The 17,301-nt window shown below is 40.6% G+C and overlaps 1 protein-coding gene across 1 annotated transcript in view; it reads right to left on the bottom strand.

Moving 5' to 3' along the window:
- Window positions 1–17,301, bottom strand: part of LOC122802796 (matrix metalloproteinase-20-like) — a 407,448-nt gene that overhangs the window by 75,013 nt on the left and 315,134 nt on the right. The window contains exon 6 of the mRNA XM_044072589.1: window positions 15,187–15,352. Coding sequence (XP_043928524.1) covers window positions 15,187–15,352 — 166 coding nt within the window. The remainder of the gene's footprint in view (window positions 1–15,186; window positions 15,353–17,301) is intronic.

Here is a 17,301-nt window from a genome sequence, read left to right as displayed (position 1 = left end):
ATATGACACAGTCATTGTCCATGCTGGTGTGAATGACCTGAGACGTACCTCCCTGGACTGCATGAAAAGAGACATAGAGGAGCTCTCTGATTATGTAGCCCAGGCAGGTATGACCCTAACCCTGAGCAGTATCCTTCCTTCACCAAGATTGATGCCACAATATAGAGACAAGATGATCAGCTTTAACAATTGGCTTAATGTCTGGTGTCATTCAAAGGGGATCCAGTGTCTGTCTGCCTGGGATGACATGCTTGACAAGACACGCTGCTTCGCAAGGGACGGCTTGCACCTGTCACCCCTGAGATTCCGGATATTGGCTAAGGCTCTTGCCACCCCCATAGTGCCTTTTTAGGCAAGGCTCAAATTCTAAACCTACCACCCTAGAAAACAAAAATGGGAAGAAATTGAGGGTAATGCTGCTCAATGCCAGAAGTCTAAATCTCAAAATGCACGCACTCGAGGCCCTTCTCAGTATGGAGAACATCGATGTCTGTGCTGTAACTGAAACCTGGTTCAAGGCTCCTGAGAGCACCCGGCACTATTAGGTTTTACCTCATATCATGCGTTCCGGCCCCAAAACCCGGACCACTCCACAAAAGGAGGGTGTATCCATATTCATAAAGGATACTCACACCTCCAGGTTGGTGGCAACGCATGAAGCTCGGAAACCATCCAGGTGCAACTAACAATAGGCAAAACTGCTCTACAAATTGTAGCATGCTACAGGCCACCCTCTCAAACTCAGGAACCCCACACAGCCTTCCTGAAGACACTGGAGGGTATAAATGTATCTCCAAACACCATCATATTAGGTGACTTCAACTACCCGAATATAGACTGGGAACATTACTCAAGCCCTAACTTTCTAGCCCAACGGTTCCTGGAGTTCATAAATTCAAATGCCATGGAACAGCTAGTCACTGTTCCCACGAGAGGAGAAAATATACTAGATCTCATTGTCACAAACATGGGGACAAAATGCTCCACACGGAAGTATATCCCTCATTGGTGAGATCTGATCATAAACTAATCTCACTGGAAATCCACATCCGCCCCACCCCAAACAAAAGACCATAGTGAAGAACTTCTCTAAAGCAAACTTCACACTACTCAAGACTGGTGTGGTATCCTTCAAGGCCCCTGAGTCAGAGGAAACCACAACCCAAGCTGCGGAAGCCCTTACAAATGCCTTCTATGAACACCTCCAGGACTGCATGGATCAGGCAATCCCAAATAAAACCAAGACTCTTTCCACAAAGGGCAAGCGTCCAGTCTGGTGGACCCCAGCCATTAACAAACTTTACAATAAGAGGAGAAAGCTATTACATGATAGAACAAAATCCATAAAAGGGAAGTCACCCCTGATCATTATTAGTAAAAATTACGAGCACTCATAAAATCAACTAAGGCCAATTTTGAGAGAAAAATTGCCATGGATTCAAAGGACAATCATAAGGCCTTTTTCAGCTATGTTAGGAACCTGAGTGGAAACTCACAGATATGCTCAGAATTAGTCCAAAATGATACAAAAATCACTGAACCCACAGACATTGCCAACATACTGGCAGACAGGTTCAGTGCAAACTTCACCCCCTCTCCCCTAAAGGAGAGATAACTATCCCAGCCGAGTGTAGCCTCCCGGACATCTCAAATGCGCAGGTGAAAGCTGCTCTCTCTAAAGCTAAAAACACAGCATCAATGGGACCGGATGGTGTCCCCGGCTGTGTGCTACACGAGCTAAATGAGGAATTAAACCCGCACATAAGGCAGCTGTTTAATCTCAGCCTTACCACAGGATACGTGCCCAAGGAGTGGCGACGGCAACTGTGGTCCCACTCCACAAAGGTGGCGCCTCTACGGACCCTGGTAATTACCGCCCCATAAGCTTAACAAGTCTAGTCTGCAAAGCTATGGAGAGGATCATAATGGAGCTCATAAACAAAGATATAGGGGACTTGCAGACATTGGACCCGACCCAGTTTGGCTTTGTCAAGGGAAGATCATGCCTTTTGAACTTGGTCGACTTCTTGAAATAGTCACCAAGGCCATTGATGAGGAAAGGCAGTCCATACAGCCTACCTTGACCTTGCAAAGGCTTCGACACAATACCCCACTCGGTATTGTAGAAAAACTTACCAGCTTAAATGTAAACCCATATGTCACAAGATGGGTTGCAAACTGGCTTAAGGACAGAACCCACAGGGTTAGAGTTGCTGGCGCTGTGTCAGACTCCAAGCCGGTCACAAGTGGTGTCCCACAGGGCTCGGTCCTTGGCCCCTATTGTTTGGCATCTACTTCTCAGAAGTACAGGCCAACATGGGAGGACTTTGGCTGACAAAGTTTGCAGATGACTGCAAACTGGGCCATAGTGGAAAGTGCATCGGACACTGATATCCTTCAGAAGGGACTCACGGAAACAGATAGCTGGTGCCAGAGCCATGGCCTGAAGTTAAACGCCAAAAATGTATAGTCATACCCTTCGGGAAAAACAAGGTAACCCCAAGCTACCATATAGGTGGCAATCCACTAAGCACAGAAGAGGTTATCAGGGACCTGGGGACCCAGGTTGACAGTGGCCTTTCTTTTGACACTCACATTGCTAAAGTGGTTAGAAAGACCTTCTACATTGCCCACCTGATCATGAAGGGATTCACATCCAGATCTAGTGAGGTCATTGTTCCCCTGTACTCTTCACTTATCAGACCAATGATCGAGTACAATGCCCCATTCGGGATGTATCTCACCCGACATCTGCAGCAATTGGAGAGACCCCAAAAGTTCCTCACCAAAAGGATAAAGGGACTCCAAAATCTGTCATATGCTGCCAGATTGAAGAAACTCCAGCTCTATTCAGTCGCATACCGTCTGCTCAGAGGTGACATGTGCCTGACATACAAGGCCATGTCCAACCCAGAATTAATGGACATGCTCCACCTCGAAAATCCAAATCCACCAAAACCACTAGAGCAAGCGACTTAAACCTTAGCACGGATATAAATAGGACGTGCTGGAGGGATAGATTTATCACTCAGAGACTCCCTATGCTGTGGAATAAAATCCCGGTCCATGTGAGGCAGAGCACCTCGCTGACTCTGTTCAAGAGAAATCTAGACCTGTGGATGGGAGATCGTAGGTTTACCCCAGGAATCATCTCTGGGTCACTGCTGGACAGAGGCACAACAAACTAATGGGCACAGTATTTTTTCATATAAGGGGTGGCGTAAGCCACAATAATTTGGGCTAGGCTTATAAATGCCTTAGGGCAGATAGCCTAGTATAAACCTATGAACCTATGAACCTATGAACTCTTAACAGCCTCACCCAATTCATTAACCTACATAGGTTCATAGGTGTGTACTAGGCCAACAGCCCTGGAGCCTTTACAAGCCTAGCCCATAGACGTGCCATGGCATCATGCTGCCATCAGTTCCTGGTGCCTCTATCAAGTAGAGCCACTGGAGTGATCCCGGGGTGAACTTTCTATTTCCCATTGACTCATCAAGATTTTTCTTGAAAAGGGCCAGTGAGGTGCTCTGCTTGACATGTATGGGAGGTCTATTCCAGAGCATGGGCAGTCTCTGGGTTATGAACCTGTCCCTTCATCATGTTCTCTTGATTGTGGTAATGAGGTTGAGGTCTCTGGAGCATGTGATGTGGAGGGACTGGGATTTCTTTAGGTAAAATCCACCAGGATTAAATAACACTACTAGTATAAAACCAATACTAGTTAAACGCCAACTAAATAACTTATAAAATACTACTAAAAATGATATATTATGTATAACACATTATTTGTACATATTTTTATGTTTTAAACATTTCCCTTTTAAATAACTTTTTAAAAAAAAGTTCATTGGCTGGTTGATCATGTGATTTTAATTGTTCCTCTATTTAAATGATGTAAATTTGTATATTGTGTAATGCTGATGAAGGGTTGAGAGCCTGAAAGCTTCATTAAAGTTCTGTGTTTCTGTGACCACTGTTGTTCTCCCATTTCTTTAGGTGCAACATTTCTAACAAGGCTGGATCAGACATGGCTTTGTAAATCAAGCAGAGATCACCTCTTAGTAGATCATATGAGACAGAGAAAAGCTGGAGTTTTTTTTAAGTCTGTCCATGTAGGGCATGTGTTTAAGGCCTAGGATTCTCTTCATGAGGTACTTTTGTGGCCTTTCCAGCTGTTGCAGGTGTTTAATGAGGTACATTCCAAATGGAGCATTATACTCGATGACTGGTCTCATGAGGGAAGAGTAGAGAGAGGTAATGACCTCTTTCTTCCTGGATGCAAAACCTTTGGTAATGAGATGTGTTTCTTAAGACCTAATTCCTGCTCTATCTGTCTTTTTAGATCAAGGCCTATCCTTGGCAAAAACATATCTTATCCTAACAGAGATAATTTAAACTACCTAGTTAAATTCTTCTGCATATAATTCTAAAGCATCCTACCTAAGGCAGGCAACAAGTATTGTTTAAACTGTAAGCATTGCTGAACTGTTGAAACTTGACGTATGCATTTGTTAGCAATTACTTTCTAGTTACTAATGAAGTCTTGTATGTAAAGTCTAAAATATCTTACATAATGCTTGTAACATGTTTTTGTATAAACTGTGAAGATTCCTGAACTGTTTAAAATTTGTAGTGTTTAACTGTATAACAACTAGTACCTGTATGTTCGTAGTCTAGTAATCTCTTGGAACCTATCTCTCCGGGACTCTACTTAAAATGGACATAAATCCAGTTAGACTATCCCGGTCAACAAATGTAAAATAAATAAATAAATAAAATAAAATAAATGTGCCACATAGAAGGACTTTCTGACCACACTGGCAATGTGGTGGTCGAAGGAGAGGTTGCTGTCAACCTGTGTCCCCAGATCTCTTATAACGCCTTCAGTGTTCAGTGGGCTACCATAAATGTGGTAATTAGTGGGAACTGAGTTTTTCCCAAAGGGAATGACAATGCATTTTTTGGCATTAAGCTTAAGGCCACGGTTTCGACACCAGTCATTGGTCTCAGTGAGGCCTTTCTGTAGGATGTCTACATCACTTGGGGAGTTAATAATGGCTCCCAGCTTACACTCATCAGTGAACTTAGTCAGCCAGATACCCTCCATGTTGGCCTTCTGAGAAGTAGATGCCAAATAAGAGAGGACCCAGGACTGATCCCTGTGAGACTTGACATGTGACTGGTCGGCATTCTGACTTGGAGTCTGCTACTTTCACACTGTGGGTTCTATCCGTGAGCCAATTTGCAACCCACCTAGTGATATAGGGGTTGATGCCTAGTTTGGTGATTCTATCAATAATTCCTGAGTGAGGAATGGTATCAAAGACCTTGGCCAGATCAAGGTAGGCAGTATGAACTGCCTTGCCCTCATCCACAGCTCTAGTTGACTGACTCAAAGAAGTCAACCTGGTTGAGCAGACATGATCTACCTTTTACAAAACCAAATTGTGTGGGATCCAGAGTTTGGAGATTCCCTATATCCTTGTGTATTAGGCTCACAATGACGCTCTCTATAGCCTTACATATCAGACTTGTCAGGCTAATGGGGCGATAATTCCCAGGGTCTGTAGTCACTCCCCCTTTATGGAGAGGGATGACTGTAGCAGTGCACCATTCTGTAGGGGCAAAGTCTGAGGTGAGGCTATGATTGAACAGGGCACACAGGTGTGGTGTCAGTTCACTTTGTAGTACATGTAGAACACAGCCAGGGATATTGTCAGGTCACATGGAAACTGTGTTATTGGCCCTGGAGTATTCAGCTTTAACCTATGCTGCAGTAATGCTGGGTGCCTGGCATTCTTCCGGTATTGTGATTGGTCCTTTGGGGGGGTAAAGTTGGCACTGAATCTGTCGGCCCGTATATTGGCAATATCTGTTGGCTCAATATAGGAGGTACCATTGTGCAGTAACTCAGAGCAAATCTGGGTATTGCCGTGGAGATTCTTGATATAGCTGTAGAAGGCTTTGTGGTTGTCTTTAGTGTCTGCCACAATTCTGCCTTCATAGCTAGCTTTAGAGGGCTTGATGAGGGATCTTAACTTTTTGTTGAGGCTAACAAATAAGTTTTTCCAGTCTTGGGACTTCACCTTTTTCCTGCAACAGTTTCTTCCTTCTGTTGTAGAGTTTGTTAATGGCAGGGGACCACCAGATTGGCTTCCTTTTTTTGGAGGAGAGCGTCTTGGTTCTGTTGGGTATGGCTAGTTCCATGCATTTATGTGCATTTTTGTACAGTGCATTGGTGTATGATTCGGCGGTCATTCACCTATTTTTCATTTGCATGGGTGCCATGAGGTTAGCCACCTCTGTTTTTAGGAGCCCAAAGTCAGCTTTGGAGAAGTTTCTCATGGTGGTTACCTTTGCTGGTGGTGTGGGTGAGATGTGGATTTCCATGGCAATTAGTTTGTGGTCGGACCTAACCAGGGAGGAACTGACTATTGGTGTTGAGCAACAGCTGCCCATGTTAATAATAACCAGGTCAAGGATGTTGCTTCCTCTAGTGAAGATAAGAATGAGCTGGTCCAGCACATTGGAATTAATGAATTCCAGGAAGCGTTGGGCAAGTGTATTGGTGCATGAGTAGCTTTCCCAGTTGATGGAGGGGTAGTTGAAGTCACCCAGTATGAAAGTGTTGGGTTGGACCCTAATAGTTTCCAGTGTGCTTAAGAACATGGAATGAGAGTCTTGGGTCATGGTTGAGACCTATAGCAGGCTATGACTTGAATCACCATCTTACCCAATATTAGTTGTACCTGAAGTATCTCTGATGTGCTATGCTGGGCTACTAGTCTGAAGGTGTACATATCTTTTATGAATATAGAGACACCACCACCTTTGGACCTTTGGTCCATTTTCTGGGGCCAAAAGGTGTGGAATGAGTTATAGCCTGGTAGCACTGAGGTGCTTTCTGCTGCTTTAAACCAGGTCTCTAAGCACAGATGTCAATGTTCTCCATTTTGAGGAATGCTTCGAGTGAATGCATCTTGAGATTTAGACTTCTAGCATTGAGCAGCATGACTCTCAGATTGCATTTATTTATAGCTGTTATGGTGGTAATTTGGTCTTTGGAACACTGCCTAAAAAAGGCACTATAGGGGTGGCAAGAGCCTTAGCCAGTATCCAGAAACCTAGGGGTGACAGATGCAGGCCATCTCTGGCAAAACATCAAGGTCTGTCAATCATGTCATCCCAAGCAGACAGATACTGGATCCCCTAAGAATGACACCAGAAACTTAGCCAATTGTTGAAGTCAAAGATTTTCTGCTTGTACTGCGGTATCATTCTGGGTGACGGTAGGATGCTGCTCAAGGCTAGGGTCATACCTGCCTGGGCCACATAATCCGAGAGCTTCTCCATGTCTCTTTTCATGTAGTCCAAGGAGGTATGTCTCAGGTCATTCACACCCACATGGACAATGACAGAGTCATACTTGTACTTGTTGTGGAATGACCTGAGTGCGTATGTTATGTCAAACAAAAAGGGGAGTTCCAAACAGCCACTCGCAAAAGTCTGTAACCACGCAAAATAATGTTGTTGTTTTTAACGTATAACAAGTTTATTAAAACTAAACACGTTTTCGTCACTCAACAAGAGTAACTTCTTCAGAAATAAAATAAGCGCATCAGTATTGTATGATTTAAAAAGTCTGCTTCAAGGTAATGTGATTATGCTAGCCAATCAACCAACCTCTTTTGGTAAAAAAAGGGGTAGGTAAAATTTAAAGCAACACAGGCTAAGATACACTGTATAAATAACTAAATCCTCAATGAAAGGTCCAAAAAGAAACAGTGTAAGACTTGTTTCCTACTATCAAGACAATTACTTTGCAGACAATTTTTACTGTCAACTTTTACAAACAGCCAAGTAATGAATTATAACAGTAGCCCTAAATTGTATTGTGATAGATAAATACAAGTATATAAAAGCATACAAATTCTACTCAAAGTAAAGTACTTCAGACTTTACTATAAACATAAAAGTCTACCAAATCATTTTTAACAGGTCTTATTGTCTCATACAACTCTTTAGTTTCAGTAGACAAGCTATGTTACAATTGTCATTAAGACCAGGGTGAGAGAATGCGTTTAATGTCAACTGCCATTCAAGTTCACGGCATTCTAATGGTAAGGAGGTGGGACCTCCTCTAGTGTCATAAACTAGTTGGTCATTTGCTAGAAATTGGAAGGAGTGACCTGCTTTCATGTTAATGTGTTTAACTAAAGCATTGTCACTTTTATTCTTAGAGACCGCATAAGTGTGTTCATAAATTCTATCTCGGTCTGTTTTTCCTACATAGAACGCACAACAATTTTTGCAACTAGCCAGATAAATAATACTTTTAGAATTACAGTCAAGTTTATGTGCAATCTGATATTTCTTCCCTGCTATTTCAAAGGTACTACTTGTTTTTATATGTTTACACATCTTACAAGCCCCACAAGGGAAAGAGCCACATATTCTATTGTTAGCTCTAAGTTTTTTAACTTCAAGTAAACTTTTCAAATTGGCTCCCCTCTTATAGATAATTATTGGGTGGGGGCCGATTCTCTCCATTAGCAAGTTGTCTTTATGTAGGAGATACCAGTTCTTATATAAGGTAAACTTGACTTGGTCACTGTCATTGTTAAAAGTTGTGATAAAACAAGACTTATACAAGTGACTAGTGTCGTCATGGCTGGCTGCAGGTACATTGCTGCTATGGTAAATTAACCTGTTTGATGTATTTGTAAGATGAAAGTTGCCCAAGTCAATACTCCTGTTAATAATGTCAACTTCGTCAACGATTACCTCGTTGTTGAACGTCTTGTAATTTAGAATAGGGTTAAAAATACCTATCCTACGTTTATTTTTCACTTCCACTACTAGTTCGTGAACAAGATGGGTAGGATACCCTCTGTTCACGAACATATTTTTCAATAGTTGACATTCTACTAAAAAGTCTGCTTCTGAAGAACACATCCTAGCTGCTCTAATTAGTTGACCCTTTATGATGGAACATTTCTGTTTAAAAGGGTGTGCGCTAGAATAGTGCAAAAAAGAATTGCAGTATAAATGGATAGGAAACCTTCATACTGCAATAGATCCACAGCTTTTGATAAAATCATGCCCGTTTTCTTAATAGCCAACCTCATGTTTGTGAATGTTTAATACTACGTTTCTGTTTTTTTTTTTTATTTGGGAATCATATAACTCAATAAATTTATAGCCTTTCACTCAGTTCACAATCATAGAAAGATAAGCATTTATAGACCCTGTAAGGGCTTGCATTCCTATAAAGAACATGTAGTGAATAAATGTCAAATTCCTTTTTAGGCCCATAGGAACTGCAGAATTTCTATTTTATGTTATTTTACTTCCGCTTCTTCATGAAAAGTAAAAACGTTAAATACCTTTAAGGATTCTTCCCACAAACATGCTGGACTGTAGCACGGTGTAAACACTTAGACATCTTGGCCATTCTGTTCTCATGCAGGAATTTTTTATATTTCTGGACTCAAATCTTCCAGTTTTCTTTTAACTTACTTTGGACTAAGAGAGTTCCTATTGCATACAGTTAGGCCACTTTCTATTGTAAATTATACTAATATACTTCTTTATTTCAAAACACAAAAATTACAAGCAAATACATCTGCCTTCATTTCTGCAAGTATACTTATTCCCTTCTGGCACCATGTGATGTCAGTATGTGCACCACAGCACTCAGTAAGTAGCACAGGCACAAAAATCAGCTTCTAGCCTCCAACTGGTGGATAATGCGAGTGAAATCTCTAGAAAATGTTCTACAAGACGTGATTTTTTCTATGTCTAGGTAATCAGCACTTAAAAGTAAAGCCCATATCCATCCACAACCCCTTTTCCATTTTGTACACGGGGTTGGAGTGTCACCTAAACAGTGACAGTCAACTAAAGCCAAGGTTTATACTGCCAGGTAGCTAGCTCTGCCTCAGTAATTCTTACACACACAAAACTATGACCAGTTTAGAGTATCCAGTCCACACACTGCATGTCTTTGAAATAAGGGAAGAAAGCAGAGCACCCAGAGGAAACTCACATGAACATGGGGACGGCATGCAGACTCTGCACAGAAGTCAACCCTGCCAAGGATCAAACTGGGGAACTTCTTGCTGTGAGGTGACACCACTATCCACTGTGCCACTGTGCAACCCTCACAATGTTTTTGAGGTTTGTTTTATTGTCAAAAAATATCTGGGAAAAGTAATTCTGAGAAAGGGATCAGCAGTCTAAATGACCCTAAATTATTTATAATTTTACCTATCTTCTTCTTTCGGCTGCTCCCATTAGGGGTCACCACAGTGGATCATCTGTTTCCATTTCCTCCTGTCCTCTGCATCTTGCTCTGTCACACCAACCACCTGAATGTCCTCTCTCACCACATCCATAAACCTTATCTTAGGCCTTCCTCTTTTCCTGATACCTGGCAGCTTCATCCTTAGCATCTTTTTCCCAATATACTCTGTATCACTTCTCAGCGCATGTCCAAACCAACATAATCTTGACTCTCTGGCTTTGTCTCCAAACCTTGCAACCTGGGCTGACCCTATAATATACTTATTCCTAATCATGACCACCCTCGTCACACCCAGTGCAAATCTTAACATCTTTAACTCTGCCATGTCCAGCTCTGACTCCTGCCTTTTTGTCAATGCCACTGTTTCCAACCCACATAACATAGCTGGTCTCACTACCCTCTTGTAGAACTTCCCTTTCACTCTTACTGGTACTCATCCATCACAAATCACTCCTGACACTCTTCTCCACCCACTTCCTCCTGCCTGTACTCTCTTCTTCACCTCTCTTCCACACTCACCATTACTCTGAACTGTTGATCCCAAGTATTTAAACTCATCCACCTTCGCCACCTCTACTCCTTGCATCCTCACCATTCCTCTGTCCTCTCTCTCATTCACACACATATATTCTGTCTTAGTCCTGCTGACATTCATTCCTCTTCTCTCGAGAGCATATCTCCACCTCTCTAAGGTCTCCTCCACCTGTTCCCTACTCTCACTACAGATCACAATGTAATCTGCAAACATCATAGTGCACGGGGACCCATAGTGCACGGGGACTCCTGTCTGATCTTGTCTGTCAACCTGCCCATCACCACTGCAAATAAGAAAGGGCTCAGAGCTAATCCTTGATGTAATCCCACCTCCACCTTAAACGCATCCATCACTCCCACCGCAGACCTCACCACTGTCACATTACTGTCGTACATATCCTGTACCACTCTTACATACTTCTCTGACAGTCCTGACTTCCTCATACAATACCACAACTCCTCTCTAGGCACCCTGTCATATGCTTTCTCTATGTCCACAAAGACACAATGCAACTCCTTCTGACCTTCTCTGTACTTCTCCATCAAAACTCTCAGAGCAAACATTGCATATGTAGTTCTCTTTCCTGGCATGAAACCATACTGCTGATCACTAATCATCACCTCCTTTCTAAACCTAGCTTCCACTACTCTTTCCCATAACTTCATTCTGTGACTGATCAGTTTAATCCCTCTATAGTTACTATAGCTCTGCACATCAACCTTATTCTTAAAAATCAGTACCAAAACACTTTTTCTCCATTACTCAGGCATCCTCTCACTTTCCAAGATTTCATTAAACAATCTAGTTAAAAACTCCACTGCCACTTCACCTAAACACTTCCATGCTTCCACAGGTATGTCATCTGGACCAACAGCCTTTCCATTCTTCATCCTCTTCATAGCTATCCTTACTTCCTCCCTGCTAATCCACTGCACTTCATGATTCACTATCTGAACATCATCCAACCTTCTCTCTCTTTCATTCTCTTCATTCATCAACCCCTCAAAGTACTCTTTCCATCTGCTCAACACACTCTTCTCACTTGTGAGTACGTTTCCCTCATTATCCTTTATCACCCTTACCTGCTGCACATGTTTACTAGCTCGTTCCCTCTGTCTAGCCAATTGGTACAGGTCCTTTTCTCCCTTCTTAATGTCTAGCCTTTCATACAACTCTTCATACGCCTTATCCTTAGCCTTCACCACCTCTCTATTTGCCATGCACCTCATCTCCTTTCTTCATCTCTCTGACAATCCCACTTCTTCTTCGCCAACCTCTTCCTCTGTATACTCTCCTGCACTTCCTCATTCCACAATCAGGTCTCCTTGTCCTCCTTCCTCTTTCCAGATGTCACACCAAGCACCTTTCTACCCATCTCCCTTACTAGCTCTGCTGTAGTTACCCAGCTATTCTGTAACTCTTCACTGCCACCAAGTGCATGTCTTAACTCTTCCCTGAACTCCACCTCATGATTACACTTTTTCAATTTCCACCATTTGATCCTTGGTGCTGCCCTCACACTCCTCCTCCTCTTCATGATCACCAGTGTCATCCTACATACCACCTTCCTATGTTGCCTAACTATACTTTCCCCTGTCACCACTTTACAGTCTCCAGTCTCCTTCAGACTGGCCCTTCTACATAAGATATAATCAACCTGTGTGCATCTCCCTCCACTCTTGTATGTCACCCTATGCTCCTCCCTCTTGTTAAAATGCCATTCAGCACAGCCTTGTACATCCTTTTTGTAAAATCCACTACCATCTGACCTTCTGCATTCCTTTGCTTAATACCATAGCTACCCATCACTTCCTCATCCCCTCTGTCTCTTCACCAACACGTCCATTGAAATCTGCTCCAATCACCACTCTCTCACCCTTGAGTACAGTCATCACCACTTCACCCAACTCACTCCAAAATTGTTCTTTCTCATCCATCGCACACCCAACTTGTGGAGCATATGCAGTAACAACATTCATCATTACACCATCCATTTCTAGCTTCATAAACATCACTCTATCCAACACTCTTTTTCACCTCCACAACACTCTTAGCATACTGTTCCTTCAGGATAACCCCTACGCCATTTCTCCTCCCATCTACACCAACTGGATTCCACTCTCTGGCAAAGGCTAGTTTATTTTTTATTGCAGGAGTTAAAGTCTTGCTTTTCAGCAGTTTTCATATAGCATATTCTACACAAGTCAGTTTATGCTTGAAGTCAATGAAGTGATGCCTTATTAATGAGAACAAACAATGCATAATTTGACAATACTTTCTTTTGCAATTTTTTTTGCAACTTTTCTTGCAATTAAAACCAACAAAAAAAGCTATAAACAAAATGTCCTAACCTTATGCTAGTTGTGTTTAAAGGTATTTTAAAATACCTTAACCTCTCTTCATATGAGATGTAACTGTACCATCTGAAAAATGAGCTGGGGATGTGAGAGAGAAACTGGCTTCTGAATCTTATGTGAGATAACATAATATATATAAAGCAATTAGAATGTGGTAATACAAACTGCTGAACAGAGTTATAGAGCATCTAAAATGAATTCTAATTCAGTATCTTGGTACTTTTTTTAACCTGACTGGGTGGCAATGCACTATTTTCCCACCTAATTCAACTATGTTTTGGATATTTTTTTCTTAAACATTAAAGTTTTTATTTCATAGTCCATTAAAGCTGTCTTTTCAAGTTCTACCTGTAGTAAAAAAAAAATATATATATATATATATATATATATATATATATATATATGTATATATATATATATATATATATATATATATATATATATATATATATATATATATATATATATATATATATATATATATACATATCCATGTAGGAAGTTCAAAGCTGCCTTTCATTGAATGCAGAGATGCCCATTGCCCCCTGCTTTGTGCATTTTTAAACAAACACACAAAAGGACCCATCAAAACCACTGCACTAATCTCAATATTCACCCAGACCCCCACCACCACCAGCTGACTATCAGTTGCCAGCAACTTCCATCTTCGTTCACGTCATCTACTGGACTCACCTTAGCCTCCCTAGGGCTCAAAACAACCCATGTCTGGGGCCTTTGATAAGATTTAGGATGCTGCAGTAGCATCATACCACTGCCAGAAAGTGTGCCCTAAGCTTTTCCACCCACACAATAACCTTGCAAGTTCTGCCTTTGGGGGGGTGCATTTGCACTTCAATGCATGTACAACTTCCCATTCAAGTGCTATACTACTTGCCGCACTGAGCTTGCAGGTCTATTAGCACTGTTATTGCAGCTTGCCTAGAGTGCCTCCCCTCCAAGATGGGTGAGCCGTCACTGATCACTCATTCTCATTCCCCCTTACATGGTCCACCCAGCATGCATTTGTACAGATCGTCAGACAGCAGTCATCTGGGGTATGGGAAAGACCTAGTTTCTAAACCATATAGATATTCACTATAACACATGAATTCTATTCAGAAATACAACAAAAAACCAGGCTTAAATAGTGGGAAGTATACTTGCTGTGTTCAATTCAAGTCAGTCACAAGAGGTAACCAAATGTTCCACAAAAAGAACGGCTGTAACCTACAAACCGCTTTTTTGCGAACTCTTAATCCAAGAGAGTCAAAATCACCATAGAGTGTTCATTCGAACCTACTCATCCACTGGGCAATAGCTTGTACAAAAACACGCAGCATGTAAAAATAAATCCAAGCGTCCAGTAGAAACCACGTTTATTAAAATAATTAAAACACAGGGCTAGCGCTTTCAACGAATCTTCATCAGGCCACTGATGGCCTGATGAAGATTCGTTGAAAGCGCTAGCCCTGTGTTTTAATTATTTTAATAAACGTGGTTTCTACTGGACGCTTGGATTTATTTTTACATGCTGGCTGCGTGTTTTTTCTACAAGCTATTGCCCAGTGGATGAGTAGGTTCAAATGAACACTCTATGGTGATTTTGACTCTCTTTTATTGGATTAAGAATTCGCAAAGTAAAGCGGTTTGTAGGTTACAGCTCCGTTTCTTTTTGTGGAACATTTGGTTACCTCTTGTGACTGACTTGAATTGAACACAGCAAGTATACTTCCCACTATTTAAGCCTGTTTTTTTGTTGTATTTTATAAGTCTTGTTTATTATCAGGCGAACAGAGTGTAGTGAGCATTATTCTTTGTTTCTATTCAGAAATAAACTACAAGACACATTTTGATGTAGCACACAGCAAAATGCAGATGTGGCTGTAAATATTTTCCCATTAATCTATTATATTTGAGAACATTTCATGTTCAAGAAGTACTTTGTGAAGTAATTTCTTGTGAAAAATAAACCTGACATTTACCTTTCTTTAAAGAACAGGAGCTCTTTTCCAAGCACTGTGACGGCATCAAATGATATATTTGGGTCACAAATTGTTGGGTTAAATGGTGGTGATGGTTGCTTTGGTGGTTGCTGTGGAGGCTGCTGAGGTGGAAACTGAGGTTTCTCTGGAGCTTGTTTTCTAGGCCCTATATTATGTGTGCAATAAAAATGAATTAATCACATAGTTATATTGCAGACAACATAAACAAGTTATTTAAAATTGTGCAAGCAGTTCCCATAATGATTGCTTACAAAAAAAGTAAAACAATTACATGAGACACTGCATGGTTGTCAAAGCATCATAGTATGAGGAAAAGGTAAATAAAAAGAATATTTGTGTTGTGATGTTTTTACTAGAAGTGATCTCTTTGGCAGAGAATGTACATATTAATTTAGGAAATCATAGGTAAACTGTTATCTGCACTTCTTAGACTAGAGAAGATATGAACCTGACTAAAGATTTGTTAAATGCCAAATGAAGACTTAAACTCAGTATAAAAGTATTCTGGGAATGAGAAAAGATACAGTGCTGATACTGCAGTAAACCATGCATCAAAAAGAAATACAGAAAATTGCAAATGTGAAACATTTATTATTTGGCACATATACTGAGAAATAGTGATATGACAAAATCTTTGCCATGGTGTGTTTGACAGTTGTTACAGTCATTAGAGATATAAAATAAGGGTACAGAAAGGGATTTAAGAATATTTGCAAATGTTATTGGTATGCATTTTCCATTTCTAAATCCAATGTGTGACTCATAATGACACTTTTCAGAACAGCTGCACGAACATTTTATGTGAGGTGCTCTTATAACCATAAGTGCTGATATTATCCAACTACTGCAGCATGGTAAAAATTCAGAGAATGCAGGGTCCTTCGTCTAAGATATAAAGGGGATATTACATCCAACCTGAAGTATAACAGCTATCTTATTACATTATTGTGGAAAAACTGTTCTGTAATGAATATATATATATATATATATATATATATATATATATATATATATATATATATATATGATAATAGCTTTTAATTAGGAGACAGTGAAGTAATTATGGGATGAAGATGGTTGCAAATTATGAAGGTGTATTGAGGAGGTACAGATAAAAGGTAAACAGAGATAGTAGAGGAGAGTGGTAGATTATAGTCAGATAGTTAGAAATTGTGAAGAAGTAGCTGTTTTATGGCCAGTTAAATAAAACTGTGATGATAGTAAGAGTTTTGAGATTATTCAGGAACATTGCATGTACAGAGCTGACTGCTGAGTAGGAATGACTCTAGTTGAGTTTTAAATGATTTTAGTGAGTGTTCTTGTCATATTTCTGATGGGATGAAGGTCCAGGACTTAGCAAGGTGGTGGAAGAGTAGTGATTTCCATGCAGAACTGTTGGGTTTGGATACATGTACTATATGCTTGTCAGATAAATGTAGTGGCTTGGAAGGGTTATATATTTGTATGTGGTTGTAAATAGATAGACAGTTGTTAGGTTTATATAGAATATTATGGATTTGTGAGGTTGTGAATATGTTAGATAATATGGGGAATATTATGCTAACTGTTAAAGAAAGGGTCTCAAAGTCACATGATCCAAGAGTCACAAGGGGGTGACTACACTCAACTGAGGGGTAGCAGCAGCTACAAACAAACAAACATATAAGTAAATACATAAATAAATAGATACAAGCTGAATCATACAACATACCAACCCATAAAAACAGAAAAGAAATTCAGTGTTTAAGCTAGTTTTACATGTATCTTGCTTTGTAAACTGTACTAAGGAGTGTTACAATAAACAAAGTTCACAGAACAATTTTAAACACTTCAGGAGAATAAATTCTTGACAAATCTATCATATAAGTGTTACTATTTCAGCTGTCTTCTCATATGACCTCTGTTGTTTGCATTCAGATTTCTTGTGCCAGTAACAAAAAATATGTATGAAACATCGGGCTCAGCCTTCTCCCCATCAGTAATTGATATGGTTGAAGTCCTATGAGTTGCAGTGAGGTATTCTAGTACTCTAACAATGCTAAGTAATATCCAGTTTGATTTGATGCATCACTTTTCTTAAGAACATTTATTACA

This window comes from Protopterus annectens, chromosome 5.part0 (genome assembly GCF_019279795.1).
Source record: "Protopterus annectens isolate FY-2018-M chromosome 5.part0, PAN1.0, whole genome shotgun sequence".
NCBI lineage: Eukaryota > Metazoa > Chordata > Ceratodontiformes > Protopteridae > Protopterus > Protopterus annectens.
Note: the sequence above shows the minus strand (reverse complement) of the source record. Positions and strands in the feature narration are given on the sequence as shown.